Consider the following 15478-nt stretch of genomic DNA (forward strand, 5'->3'; position numbering starts at 1 on the left):
TAGGATATTAGTTGTTTGTGATTTAAGTTGATTGTCTTATACCTTATGGTTTTTTTTATTACAAGTAATATGTTTGAACTCTTAAAACCTTTTGAGCTCTAATATGTGGTTAAAAACCATACAAAATAATTGCACCAAATCCATGCGGTTAATAACCGCAACACAGAAAAAACAAAATCGCACCGCAAAAATAACCGCCTAACCGCACCGCAAAAATAACCGCACCAAACGGTTTTGAAAATGGATTAACCGCATTTGCGATTAGCGGTGAGGTTTTAGCTAATAACCGCACCGAACCGCACCGCGCTCACCCCTACCCGAGAGTATGTTCGAATCCCTCAAACCAAGGCTCTGATACCAACTTGTAACATCCCAAAATTCAAGGCAAAAAATTTCATTTTTATTAGGTTATTATAAAACCAACAGTATAAGAAAACATCCATAATATCATGTCATGTCAAAACCAAAGTAGAAGTAATCAAAACATGTTATCATAAAACAATATCAGAGTGTAATCCGAAAGATCTCATGTGCGGAAAACCATAGTGTGATGCGATGCGATCAAGCCGGCTCCTTTCCTTTGAAATTGAAGTACCTTAAACCAAAACTAAAAACCGTAAGCACGAAGCTTAGTGAGTTCACCCATCATACCACATACCATACTACTAGCATACTGTCAGGCATATCTGGGTGCCCGACCTACCCCTTCGGTATCTTCAACCGGTAACCACCTAGCATATCAGGGTGCTGGCCTCCCCTTCGGTCTATTTCAACCAGTAACCGCCTAACATATCTGGGTGCTGGCCTCCCCTTCGGTCTCTTTCAACAGGTAACCGGGAGCTAACCTCCCCTTCGGTATCTTTCAACCGGTAACCGGGGACTATTTCACCCCCAACCACTACCACATAATAACATAGCATAACATACATGAATATATTGTCAGGCATATCTGGGTGCCCGACCTACCCCTTCGGTATCTTTCAACCGGTATCCGGGGACTATTTTACCCCCTACTACTACCACATAATAACATATCATGATCATACTGCTAGGCATGCATGGGTACTATCTACCCCTTCAGTATCTTTCAACCGGTAACTAGGGCTATATCACCCCTACCACTACTAACACAAATGTCATAGCATCCTAGCACATATAACATATCAGATAATCAATACACCAGATAATTATCACAAAGACAATCATCTAACAAACAATTCCTACTAGTGGGTCGGCATTATGGCCGTAGACCCACTCCTACTGGAAGGTAATTCACCTCACACTGCTGAAGTCCAGTAAACACAATCCCACACCGCTGAAGTTCCGCAGAGTCAACCCCAGCTGCTGGATGACAGATTCCCGAACTATCAATCACAAAAATAACACCCAATTAATAATTGGGTTCCACTACATAACCATGAGTGCATTCTTTGGATAATTACTACATTACCCCAAGCTTGGCTTTATGCAAGCCCAAGGCCCAATCCATAGGCCCAAAGTCAACTAGGAAATCAAAGCCCAACATATGGCCCAATTTTCCAAATTGGGCCCAGCCCTATACATGCTCTTATTCTAAGGCCCAACATCATATAATCATTAAGGCCCAAACTATGGCCCATCTATGGCCCAATTTTCCAAATTGGGCCCAAACCCCTTACACGGGCCTTATCCTAGGCCCATTAAATTATTCTAGTCCAATTGCTTGACTTTGGATAGCCCATTAATAACCCAATCATCAAGGCCCAATAATGAGGCCCAACAATAAACCCAAGTGAAATTAGGGTTTCACATAAAATGACGATTAGGGTTAAGTGTTTCTCACTTAACCCATTAAGGACTTAATCCTCTAAGGACTTAATCCATTAAGTCCAATATTGCTTAGATTAATCTTTGCCAATGATTATTATTTAATATCTCAAGTTATTAAATAATTCTCGTGTGTCCCGGTTAATTCCCCAAATTAGGGTTTTATTGGCATTAGGGTTTTCCAAACCCTAATTAGGGTTTCCAATCCAAATATTAGCCCATTTATCAATTTGTTGGGCTTTTAGGTCAATTAGGGCTTTATTGGGCCTGTTAGGCCCACTAGAATATCATTAAGTCCACTAGCGCCTTAACAGATGGCGAAGGGCGGTGGCTTCGTTCTTCAACGGTCGGGGCTCCTCCCCAGTTCGTTTCTCCGGCGATAATCCGTTCGTTCGCAGCCGACACTTCGCCATGTACAGCTCGAAGTCCGGTCTCGCTTGGTCCTTGTCGCTCACGGTGTCGCCGACAGCAGATGGCGACCTGGTCCGCATCGGAAACGTGAGTGGAAGGGAGGTGGCGGCTGGAGAGTCACAAGGTGGTGGCGGCTGAATGAATCCCTAGGGTTAGGGTTTATCGGAAGCTATATACCCTACCTCCTCAAACCTTTAGCCATAATGCCAAGATCAGCCCTCCCCTTTCTCTTTTCTTTCAAAGTAAATCCAATATTTACTATTTAAACCCTTAATATTAAAATTCATTACAACTTAAGTACAAAATTTACCAAACAGCCCCCTATCCCCATAATCTCTTCAAATGAAGTCCCATAAATTCCCATTTAGTCCCTTCTTTCGAAATCCTTTACATATTATGTCCTAATAATTACCAAACGGACCTCAACCTTCAAACTTCTATACAATTTAATCCGAAAATCACATTTTAACCCCCAACTTCTATAATTATGACTTTTAACTCCTCGAAACTAACGCCTTGCTCAATTATTATTGACTTTAGGGCTTCTATACCTTTATTTTATTTTTTTAAACGGGGTGTTACATAATGTTTTTAAACTTCAATCCTAACTTGATTTAATTTCAAAAGTTTCAAATGAAAATATATTATAGTTGAAAATGAAAATTATGTAAGAAGAAGATATTATATTATAGTGAAAATTATGCCGAACACCTACTAGGCTATATATATTATAGTTGAAAATGAAAATTATGTAAGAAGAAGATAAATGTGAAATTTATACAAATCTTGGAAGTAAATCTAGTTAGAAGTTGAATTATAAGAATATTGGACAATTACAATTTATATATATGATACAAAACAACGTTGTATGGTGAGTTTGGGTACCTAAGCTTATATACCCTTAAGGGTATATTCACTTTTCTCATATATATATATATATATATATATATATATATATATATATATATATATATATATATATGTGTGTGTGAAAAGTGAATATATGGCTGTCATGTATATAATATTAGGTATAGAACCATCAAAATTAACTTCATTTTGACTAAGAAACATAACTTTCTTTCACTTTTAGCTTCTTCAAATTGTTTTTGAACTCATATTAATTTAGATTTTGTGATTAATCTCCAACATCTATGTATTTCGAATGTGTTTTTTTTTATTAAACCTCCAGTAAGTTTTATAACTTCCTCCGACACATATCTTACGTATACTTGCATAGTTTTTTTTGATGGGTTATGAAATGAGCTTTATTGGCTTTTTTAATGATCACTTTCAATCTTTCATTATGATGATCTATAGGTATTAAATTTCATTATGAAGATCTATAGGTAGTTGGTAAAATATTCTTGTATACAATTTTGTGATGCAAAATTAAACTTATAAAACTCCATATATAATATATACAAAGACTAGCATAAGGTCAAATAGAAGATGCAAAAAAGATGGTAGAGAGATTTGATTGCAATTGGTTCAAACGATGTAGTTTTTGATGTTTCTATATCTAATGTTAGGTACATAACAGCCACATATTCCTTAAGTCATATATATATATATATATATCTCAAACTAATAAGCCCATATAAATATTCTTATGATCTGTTTTGTATATTCTCACTATGGTGATTAAAAATCTGTTAAATTAGATTCATTTTATAATTTGTACATGGAATATCTATAATGGTATCGACTTAGACATCATTTACGCATGGATATATAATATATTCAGATAAATTAACATTTGGTAGTTATTTAAAGCTACATAGGTTTCAGTTCAAACATTTAGAAAATCTTATAAACTTATAAAAACCCGAAGCCTGCAATTCAGTTGTAGTTAGCCCAATATATCTATTATTTAGTTTAACAACCACTTTATTTAATCCAATAACTTAAGCCCAATAAGAGATCTTTCAATACGTTTTCTAAACTTTTGAAAATTGAAAATTTGAGCTCATCACCTAAGTTACCAGATGTCGCTCAACCACACGATCTCCTATTGTTCAGGTACACTGCTCCCGTGGCGACAATAAATCGACCACCGTTATTATGTGGTGTACCGGAAAAAAACACTGATCTCTCCTTTCCAAACCATGCCTCTCTCGTCGGAGTCTTACCACATTCTCATAAACCACCACATGGTCTCTGTTGGAATTAGGATTGAACTCTGTCACTTGACTCTTGATCGGAGGAAAACGTAAACAAAGCTCATGAGAAAAATCTTACAACTCAACGAAGTCTATGCTGGAAAACGGATCAGAATACCTATTCTCGTTACCGAAACTCCTCATTCATTCCCTCTCGTGTTGTTAAGTGAACAACACAAAACCATATACTCATCGTTTCATGCTCCTTGTAATTGGTACACCACAACCCTGGCCGAAAACTAATATCCAGAAATCAACTTGACATCCTCCGGTGGCTCTTATAGATCTGGATATGCAATTCACGTCGGAGACTCTATCTGAACAATAAATTGATTTTGTCTTTGTAAGTTCTAGCAACTGCTAGCGTTATTCGCCATCTGTTTTTCGAAATCTGACTCCTTTTCCTATGTTTGAAAACAAAAAAACCTAATTTTTGTTTAGAAATTAATAGGATCACCATAGAGCAAAGAAGTAATTATTATAAACTTCGTTCCATCAATCAAGGGTTTAAATGAGTGATTAAAAAAACATTCTCAACTTTTGGGGCGACTGAATGATCTAGGATTCATAGTTATAACAGATTAGCTTCTTAGGGTTCAAAGGATGTATGGCATTGCTATGCTAAGACATACGGAAAGCACTATCTTGATTAAAAAGGAAAAAAATCGTTTGCTATTTGTATGTGTGCTTGAGAAAACTGAATACCACAATCTAAATTGGTTGCTGAGTGCAAATTTAGATCGTTTTGAGGTCTTTGATTGTGGGCTATGGATGCTTTTTGTATCATGGATTTAGTTGGTTTTTAGGTGAGTATTGATAGGTGTGGTATATATATCACCCCTGAGCACTCAACCACTAACATGTCCCACAGTCAACATGGGTGTATGGGTCATTTTGATTGTTATGAGATTGACATTACAAATGGTCAGCGTTGTATATGTTATATACATCAGTAGAGTAGTAAACCACTTCATAATACTCCCTTCAGAAATTTGAGTAGCTTTGTTGTTTTGGGTTCTGGTTGTAATTGTATTGCCTCTAGTCATGTTTGAGTGTTTGTTACAAACATTTTAAGGCTATTTATTTGTTTATTCTAGCGTTATGCATTCAGCTTCTTCCTATTGCAACATTGTACATTGAAAATTTATCCAATTATTGTCATCTGAATACAAATCAATTTTCATTGTTGTTATTGGAGATTATTTTTAATATTATGTCGTCCTAATAAGAAAAGAAAAACCGGAAGTACAATAATTTAATTAGGTAGATCTTTCAAAATACTATTCCTTAATGAGAATAATGAAAGTACAACGTTGCATGAAAAAGAAGACAAAATTGATTAAATAGTCCATGTCGTTTACCAAAATCACAGATTTAGTCCCTAACCTTTTTTTGATGCGAATGATCCGTGTGGCTTCAATTTCTTGCATCTTTGATCCGTGACTCGTATAAAATTACATTTATACCCTTCTTAATTTCATTCACCTTTTTTTAACTAACTTTAGTTTAAAAAAAGGCAAATAAACCCAACACCCCACCCTCCTTCCTCTCATCTTCATCATTGTTCTTCTCTCTCTCTCTCTCTCTCTCTCTCTCTCTCTCTCTCTCGTGTTCTCTTCCTCTGTTTTTCACCATTACGAATATTAAACGAGTCTTTATGAGAACATTTTGTTTTTTTTTTTGGTTCATAGGATTCGTATTTAGTATCTTTCATCTGTAAAACGTTACAAGATGGATTAATTAAAAGTGTAAAGGGGAAGCATAATGATTTGTAGATAAGACTAGAAATATATCTAACTTTAAGTGGGACGAGTCCTTTCTCCATTATTATTATTATTATTTTTGGAATAACCCCACGAACCCACAAGCAACATGTGTCTAGTAAATCATGACGTGGAGTTGTGGACTCCAAACTTCTCTGCAGCAAACGGGATTTTGGTGAAAGTCATGAAAGCATCAGAAATAATAAATTAATAATACATGTGACTGGAGTTTCAAGTCATGTGGTTTATAAAGGTCAAGAAAGGAAGCCAAAAAGTTGAATGCTAGATACCACATGAGGCTTCTTCTGATCGATTCTAGGCACTTCATTCATCGGTTGGTAATATGTCTAAATGAATAGATGCAAAATCATAAAAGGAGAAAAGAATCAGAACTAGTGCAACAGGTGTGTTGTCTTAGGAAAAAGAAAAGTTGAATGTGATGTCAATGTTTAGATAAGGATATTATATTCTGTTTTATAATGAATTTTTTACAGAAAGCAATTACATGAGTGGACATCAATCAAAAAGCAAGTCATGGGTTTGTTCAGTTAAGGTGCTGATGTAAAGGCATATCCCACAAAGTAACATAAAAAATGACAACCTCTGCAATAATTTTACTTCATGAGAAGACAACTCATGAAGATTATCGATATCTTTGTTGATTTTGGTTCTCAAGAATGAAAAATTACAAAGCTATTCTTAAAATAACCAATGAAAAAGATAGAGATTCAAATAAGATCTGTATGAACAAGTAGCAGCAAAACATTGAATCGGGAGAATCATAGCAACTCAGCAGTCACATTTTAGTCTTTTCTTTCAATCACAATCAACAAAATAACAAACATATAAAGTAATAAAAACAACATTACAAACTTACACATGTATTAATCAACTAAAAAACCATTTATATTGTTTTCCTCTGTTTTTGGCAATCAAATATATAGCTATCAAAAACAAAAACCGAAAAGATAAATCGTAGTATTAGGTTACTCATTGAGTTATAGTAGTATTAGGTTACCCAACTGAGTAAATGCATCTATTTTGTATTCAGACAGCCATGTACTGCAGCCTCTCTTTCTCAAGTATTTTCATGATAAGGACGAGACCCTGAAGATTCCCCCTTACCCTACGAATAAAAGGAAACGTAAGAATATCTTTAAAGAAACATAAGTATATAAAGATCTGATACAAAATGCTATGAAAACAGATAGATGGCAATACAATAAATGTGGTGGAGAAATATCAGCAGGAGTGGAGATCTAGTCATCATCTGATGAGGACTCTAATAAACAAGCCAAATTCTTCCTTAGGGTCGCTAATCGGATATAAACAAACTTATCAAAGGATCAATTATTTGAATTTTCCAATTTTAATATTTCTATTAATGAACTTAAAAACCATCCTCCAAATGTTGCCTCTAAACATGTAGAGAAATCGACTCAAAGTCAAAAGAAATGTAGTTAAATGAGTTAAGGCAAAGACTAAGGTGGTGTTTCTTTGTTGGCAAAATGTCTTTTTGACCTCTTATGGAGGAAAAAAAAACATTTGAGGAAAAGACTTCATTTCTCAGGAAAAAAAAAAACTTTTTGCCAACAAACAAACAAAGAGGTCTTTTTGACCTTTTTTTTTTTCAGAAAACAAAAACAATAATTTCTGATTTTGGAAGACGTTTTCTAAGTTATAACCCTAATGTGATACTTTTTTTCACCACCACCACTGCCGCCGCCACGTATTTTACATAAAAACAAACATAAATAGGTAGAAAAAATTAGACAAATTCCCATCATATCAGCCCAACCACATTTTGATATTACCATTTCCAAGCATCGATTGCAAGATTATGACTCCTTTTATCTTGTTACATCCTAAACCAATCAAAGAAATGATATATAACATACTTGGATCTGTATGCCCTTTATTCATGTGATGAGAGAAAGGTTTGGGTGTCAAAAAGTATACCTCACATGCACGACCAAGTATTTCAGCCTTCCCTGGGGATAAAGCTCTGAACCAATACTTTTCCTTTTGTTCTGAACACAAACAAAAAGTTATGTGTTAATTATTATTCGCAAACATCAACTTGGACAAAGTAGTTTGTATTGGGTCCTGATATATTTATGTGATCCAACGTATCAAGACTTAATTAGTTAACATAGACCCATTCAGACAGATCACTACTTGGGTCTATTCATTTAAAATCACATCTACCTTGACAGTCAGGGCCGTGTGCAACGAATTTACGTTATATTTTACAAGAAGAAAAAATTTGTCGTGGAAATTTGATTTGTTATATTTTACAAGAACAAACTCTTATAGTAGAGGTCAATAAAATGAATGATAAATGGGTGGGTGGATTACATTTATTTATCTACTAAAAATAAATGGGTCATTATCCATCTTTCTAAAGAAGTTGGCTCATGGGTCAAACCATTACACATAAGACATGACAATAAAATATTTTATTAAATGACATCTACCTTGAAAGTAGGGGCCGTCTGGAACGAATTCACGATGATATGAAGACACTCTAACAGCATAATCAAAAAACCGGAAGATACTTAGGATGTATTGTCCTGTAGTTGTTTGAAAAGGAGAGAGATCTCCACCAATTATGTGATTCCATGACTTGTAATAACCCAACGCATCTTCTCTCCATCTTCATACACAAGACTCACCCCACACTCCTTTACAACTTCTATAAAAGGTTCATGCCTCTGCGGTGTAACGGTGATAGTAATGTGGTCACCAGCCTTCATCTCATTCTTCCCAAACATCCAATGACTTAATATCACCCTACAATTCAGAGTTTCACTAAATCTGTCCACGTAACGTTCGTATATCCACATACGGTTTTTTGTTATATTACTAATTGTCATCATTGGAAACAAAGAGACATCATAATCTGATAAATCCAACTCCTCATCAAAAAGGTTTAATGTGTGCAGAGAGCAGAAGTTGAGCCCTGTAAGGAGGTTGTTTGGAGAAGATGATGGGATGGTAAATGATATCACTGGCCCCACACTTCTATGCATAAACCAACTCGGCATCTCCTCAGCCTCATACAACATGCTGAATATTCCAAATTCATAAAACATCATCTGCCAAATACAAACCACCATAATAATTAACATTATATGTCTTCACATAAACCCAGACAGTTAAGTTAACTAGACAAAACCTGGATTTCAGATTCTGAAGAATTAGTTCCCACATGCCTTTCGTTGAGGAAGTCTAAATTACTCCAGCCCAAGCTACGTAACACCTTTTCATCAACAGTCATCATTTCTTGGATTTTGATCATACCTTCAATTTCGTAACCGTTCAACCCAAGTGAAGAAGATGTCCGGTCTAACCAGTCTAACGGGACTATTGATAACTTGAGTGGGGACATTTCTGGAACAAATACAACTTTGTCTATATGATAATCATCAGCAACATTAACAAGCAACTTTTTTAGTGTACGTGGAGGATACTCGACTAACTTTAAATTTTTACACTCCTTCATACTAAGTATCTCAAGCCTAGGAAGGGTTCTCACACAACTAGGCATGGAATTGAAAGGATTGCCATCTAAATATAATTCCTTTAACATGGATAGACAACTGAAGTCCAAGGGAAAGGATTCATTGGACAACTTGTTCTTTGTGAGTGACAATGTTACTAAAGACCTCGGTAAAGACATTGCAGAGGACTTCAAATCACATGGTATAGAACCCACAAAGGCTCTGCTTATGCCAATGTTGGTAACCGTGCACATTTCCAGTGAATCCATATCCATATTCTTGATTCGAGATTCACCAAGATTACAACCATCTAACAACATTGTTTCAACCTTCTCTAACATGCCTATATTTCTTGGAAGTTTTTCAAGCTTCTTGCAGTAACTCAGATCGATGAGGATAAGTTCAAGACATTGCCCAATTGATTCACAAACATCAACCAAACCAATGCAATTCCTAAGTATTAACCTCTCAAGTGCAGGGAGTTGGTCAAAGTCACCAACACTATGAAGTTGTTCGCAGAAACTTAAATTAAGAATCTTCAGTGAAGCAAACAACCTTTTCTCTTTAAAGCACGAGCCATCCAACTACAAAATGGAAATAAGTTAGTATCGTATTGAATTTCATCAACTCACATGCATGACTAATAAATGAAGATAACTTTACCTTTTGCCTTTTCTCAAGTCGTTGTGGATTGCTATACCAATCGGAAAATGATTCAATATTGCTATATGACATGTCAAGGGCAACCAGATTCTGCATAGGTAAGTCTAAAGGTATAGACTTTAAACGAAACCCATTCATACACAACCATTTTATTTCTTCTGGAAAGTTCTCATAAGACCCATTCATGTACACATAATTGAGTTGTAGTAGCATCAAATTATCCATGTTACTTAATGCATCTGTTTTCAGCTCATACGATGCTCCCAACTTCTCTTTCTCAAGCATGCGCATGTCAAGGGCAAGGCCCAGAAGATTTCCCTTACCCTAAGAAGAAACAGAATGCAAATAAACAAAATAGGCAATACAAAGTATTTTGGACATGCACACTACTAAAAGCATAATGGCTTCTTACCTTTTTTCGTTTCAAGACTTTGAATGACTCCTTATGACACCATAATCGACTCCGCTTCCATGGCTTATCAGGTGATTCTTGATCTATTTCGAATCTTCCCATCTCTTGAACCAACTGATGCATCTTCAATTCATTATTCCGTCCAATACTAAGAAGACATTTATCAATGAGATTCGTAATTCCGGATCTTGTGTTTATATCACATGCCTCCAATATTGTTTCGCTAAGATCTCTATCTATTCCAACAAAAAAACAAGCAATATGCTTAAACAATTCCTTATCGTTTTTGGAAGGCAAAGAGTCGAAGCTCATTCTCAAGACATTATTTATACGATCATTTGTTTCTTTCTTTAGCCCTTTCATGCACCCTTCCCAATACGCCACACCTCGATTATGAAGAAACTTGCCCAAAACTTCAAGAGCCAATGGATGTCCTTGACAATACTCCAAAAGCTTACCTGACACCTCTTCATAACCTTCCTTGGGATGGTCACACATGAATGCATGGGAACACAAAAGTTGTCGTGATTCAATCTCATCTAAGCCTTCAAGGAAGTGTTCTACATGCTTGGGTTTAATGTTTGTTTTGAATAGTGCACAACTCTCTGTCAAGCATCTGTCCTTTGTCGTTATTATAACCTTGCTTCCAGGATGAAAACCTTTGCTTCCAAGTAATGCATCCAATTGATCAATACTATTGATATCATCAAGAACAAGAAACGCCCTTTTACGAGCTATTGCATTCTCTATCTTTGATGTGTATTTTGAAACATCATAAACTTGAATTGAACTTTTTTTGAAATGTCACCGCAGTTGTTTTTGTATATCAAGCAGCCCGTTATACTTTCCATCACATCTCCTAGTGATATCTTCAATATAACTGCTTTTGTGGAATTCATGCCAATATAGCTCATAGACATGTTTGGCTAAAGATGTCTTACCGATCCCGCCTATACCATAAATAGTGAGTATGTCTGCCTTATGTGACGATCCATCTTTCAACCATGAAGTCACAAAGTTAATATGATAATCCATCCCAATAAATAGAGGTTTAGCACTTCTTAATTGTGCATGTAATCTACAATGGATGTCCTTCACAATTTCTTCAATAAACTCCGTCTCTAGCCTGAAACATGATTTAATAAGAACTACAAAACACAATCCACAAAACTAACAAAACAAATTTGGAGATTTTATTTGTATATAGATCCAAATCAAAATTATATCACGAGTGTTAGTGTTAGATATATGTAAAGTAGGGTTTATTTGCTTTTAGGTTACTTTATTTCTATTTTCCTGTTTTAGGTACTAGTTGATTTATAAATGAGGGTTTAACCTCTTTATCAATGACAAGATAATATTCCATAAATCTGATTCCTTCACAACAACTATTAGTTTTAAACTTTTAATTAAGTTCTTCTCATCAAACCATATTGTCTTTTCATTCTAACCATATACATATCTAATGTGTAAGGTCATAAATATTTATATATAATAAGACCAAAACTACCAATGTAATACAAGTTTTCACTAATGGGCCTTGTAACTTGACTATGTTTCTACAAGACCGTAAAACTCAACTAGCAATGTGGTGAGTCTCAAAAGAATGCCTGTAGGTTATCCGTTACTACTTACAACAGAAGTTATTTATCATAAAAGACGCTATGATTTGAAGGTAGTATGGTATAACTAATAGTAGATGTACAGCAACGTATCTGGTTTTTAACAAAAGGGTTAATTGGTTATTTATGCAACAACATTTCGCCTTTTTACCTGTTTATGCAACAATGTTATATTTATACAAAATATACAATGACATTTTAAATAAGGACCAAATAATGCAGCTAGTTAACCTACAACCGCTAATATATGATGTGGCATGATCTCTTCTTTTCTAATTGTTGTGTCTTCCTATTTTAAATACAATATGCATAAACCAAAGGGCTTATCACCTAGCAGTATCAGGAGCTGGAAAACGTGTTCCTCGTCCAAGGGGTTGAGGGTTCAAGTCTCGCTCGAGACATTGGTGTGGTTTAGGATTAGATTAAGAGCTGTTTAAAATAAATAAATAAATGCATAACAAACATGTAAAAATTATCAAAATAATTAATCTATCTATATAATTTGATTAATGAGATCAGATAACATGGATTCAACTTTGTGCATCTTTGTTATCCTACCATATCAATATATGTCTATTCAATGATATTAAAAAAAAAAAAAACCTTGCTGAAATGCATATGGTGAAGATGATATTGAAAATTTTCATATGGGGGAATATGTGGTTACCTGCCAGTAACGTCCTTCCCTTTTAAATCAGCAACTTCTGTAAGTGCTTTATTCCACCTATCCATCTTTTGAGCCCATTGACTTCTCTTATTTGCATTTGTCTCCCTCCCCATCTTCTGTTTATGCTTAGCCATTGCATCTCCAAAGCTACTCTGTTGCTTCCTGACATGGGTGGGCTCCACATGATAAAATATCGGGATGACAATGTGGTTGGATGTCATACGCTGCTCAAGGATCAACACCAATTCATCCAGACACCATGTTGAAGAAGCGTAGTTCTTAGACAACACAATAATAGAAGCCCGAGATGCCTTAATTGCACTATCTAATTCTGGTTTTAGATCTTCCCCTGTTTCAATCTCTTCATCATCCAAGAAGGTAGTGATATTGGCATCTATAAGGGCCTCATAAAGATAATTAGTAAAACTAAGACGAGTGTCAACACCTCTAAAACTTAAAAATACATCATATCTATGATCCTGAGTTGATGAATTATGAACATGAGTTGATGAAGAAGATGAAGATCCTTCTGGAAGTTCAGATAGAACAACCATTATGCGTTGTGTGTTGATGACTCTTCACCCTTCCCACGATTTTGAGTATTTATTTAAAGGTTCTCCTTAAATGCAGGTGTACCTAAGTAAGCTCTGAAACTCCTCCACAGGTTATCGATAATGTAAGTTGGTTTCACCGGCTTTCCTCACTTGTGCTTCAATGTCAGGATTTAGTACATAATGCCTCTACATAAAATCCAAAATATTAATATCTACTATATGCAACTTAAACCTCATCAAACAGTTTTAAACTCAATGATAATAATACCCTTGAATTCTTCAAAAAGAAACTTTTAAATAATTAGAATAGCAGGTATGAACTCTAACTGTGTTAATATTTCACTTTTTATTTCCAAACATTAAGTTTGGAGTTGATTTTGGAGCTATATAGAGTGAGTGTGTAATATGTATATGAGTGTTTTAACCCTTAATTTCAATTTGATTTAACTCACATAAACATCCCTACTATTTTGTAGATAGAATCCAATTGAAGTTCACTTAAACAAATTAACACCAAATACCATTTTGTAAACAACTACAATATTACTATTACTCCGCACAAGGGAAATTGCAATGCATAAAGGAAACTTCAAGCTTACACTAGATATCAACAAACAATTAAAAGATCTAAATAAAGAAAGGAACGAAAAATCTTTTCAACTTTGAAATTCTCTATCACCGGATCTAGTATCAGCATAAATTTAAAGCATTTCGACATTCATTCATGGGCTTGTTCGAAATGAAATGTTATTGAAACTAAAAAGTCCTGTCCTTTCTAAGGATTCAATTTCGAAGTCTAAGAAGTAAATGAACAACAGTAACTGAAATCGACAAAATTCAATAATCTGTTAACGAAATAAACAAATGATTATGATTAATAAGATGAAATTGTCAAACAACATGTGAAACTAAGTTGTAAGAGTGTCGTTCATAGTTACCTGCAACAGGAAGACAAGGGGACCTGGCAGCGATTATAGAGGATGAACCATAAGTGACGAGCTGAGAAAGATGACGACTGGAAATTACAGAGGTTTGTCGGCGAGTGAACGAGGGAGGAAGGGAGATTGCCAGAAAAAAGGAGATGTTGTGGTTCTCCTTTGCCTTACGAATCGACGGTGTTAAAGAGAATTCAAAGAAAACTAATGGTAAATTCCAAGAAACTGTTTAAGTCAGCAGGGAAGCAGCTAGTCAACGCACTGGAACAAGGAGAATATAACTACGTAAGTGGTTTCCTTGCCTTATCAGGGTTTTGCTTCTTTTGATTTTTATTTTATTTCTTTTCTGTAACAATTGATATTTATTCGTTTACAATTTATCATTTACAATGTTTGTGAATAGCAAACATAGTAATTATAATATTTTGGATTATTGTAAGAAGACAAAATTGCAAAAATAGTCCATGTGGTATCTATTTTTTTGGGGTTTTGGTCTAAACACCGACTTTTTTGGCTTTGTAGTCCTTTTGACCATGTTTGTACGTAGATTTGGTCCCTCGTAAAATTGAAATGACTAAATTGCCCTTATTAGATTTATTTTCCATTTTCTTTTTTTATAAGTATTTTTATATATTAAATAAAGATAGTCTCTCTCTCTCTCTCTCTCTCTCTCTCTCTCTCTCTCATAGGTTTTAATACCCAGAACTCAAAATCGACCACCATCCTCTTCTTCAATCCTAGACCTCAATCTATCTTCTCTTCCACTTCATTATTCCGCCACCAGCTTGTTCATGATTATCTCTCATAAAACCCACCAGCCTGCATTCCTGAATCATCCCTCAGTTCCATAAAGAAGGTCGATTACCTGTATAAAGTATGTACAAAGAAGCCGGATCGATCTCTGTATGTTATTCCCCAATCAAAAGTGAAACAAATAGGTTGTGTTTCCTAGAATTGGGTTTTATCACACAGGTTTCAGTATG

The 15478-nt window shown here is 35.1% G+C and overlaps 1 protein-coding gene and 1 pseudogene across 3 annotated transcripts; both read right to left on the reverse strand.

Annotated features, from left to right (window-relative positions):
• Window positions 1-7023: 7023 nt before the first annotated feature.
• On the reverse strand, window positions 7024-14710 carry LOC145162505 (TMV resistance protein N-like). Of its 3 annotated transcripts, none has more exons than XM_079081641.1 (9): window positions 14499-14710; window positions 13007-13746; window positions 10718-11843; window positions 10306-10629; window positions 9318-10226; window positions 8617-9237; window positions 8099-8169; window positions 7954-8004; window positions 7024-7265 (listed from the first exon to the last, which is right to left on the reverse strand). In XM_079081641.1, the coding sequence occupies exons 3-6, from the start codon at window positions 11213-11215 to the stop codon at window positions 8749-8751; spliced, it is 2220 nt and encodes a 739-aa protein (XP_078937767.1). In that variant the 5' UTR covers window positions 11216-11843; window positions 13007-13746; window positions 14499-14710; the 3' UTR covers window positions 7024-7265; window positions 7954-8004; window positions 8099-8169; window positions 8617-8748. The 3 variants fall into 3 exon arrangements, with proteins under 3 accessions (XP_078937767.1, XP_078937760.1, XP_078937757.1); XM_079081634.1 differs by lacking the exon at window positions 7954-8004 and adding an exon at window positions 12670-12768; XM_079081631.1 differs by lacking the exon at window positions 7954-8004.
• On the reverse strand, window positions 11522-13560 carry LOC145124995 (toll/interleukin-1 receptor-like protein pseudogene; annotated as a pseudogene).
• Window positions 14711-15478: the final 768 nt, after the last annotated feature.

This window comes from Lactuca virosa, chromosome 1 (assembly GCF_052849685.1).
Source record: "Lactuca virosa cultivar CGN04683 chromosome 1, Lactuca_virosa_CGN04683_v6, whole genome shotgun sequence".
Classification (NCBI taxonomy): domain Eukaryota; kingdom Viridiplantae; phylum Streptophyta; class Magnoliopsida; order Asterales; family Asteraceae; genus Lactuca; species Lactuca virosa.

Coding starts and splice junctions, on each gene's coding strand:
- LOC145162505 (XM_079081631.1), bottom strand. CDS start 11,215: ATGTGTGACCATCCCAAGGAAGGTTATGAAGAGGTGTCAGGTAAGCTT. Junction 10,630..10,717: donor AAGTCTTGAAACGAAAAAAG/GTAAGAAGCCAT, acceptor GTTTCTTCTTAG/GGTAAGGGAAATCTTCTGGG. Junction 10,227..10,305: donor GACTTGAGAAAAGGCAAAAG/GTAAAGTTATCT, acceptor TCCATTTTGTAG/TTGGATGGCTCGTGCTTTAA.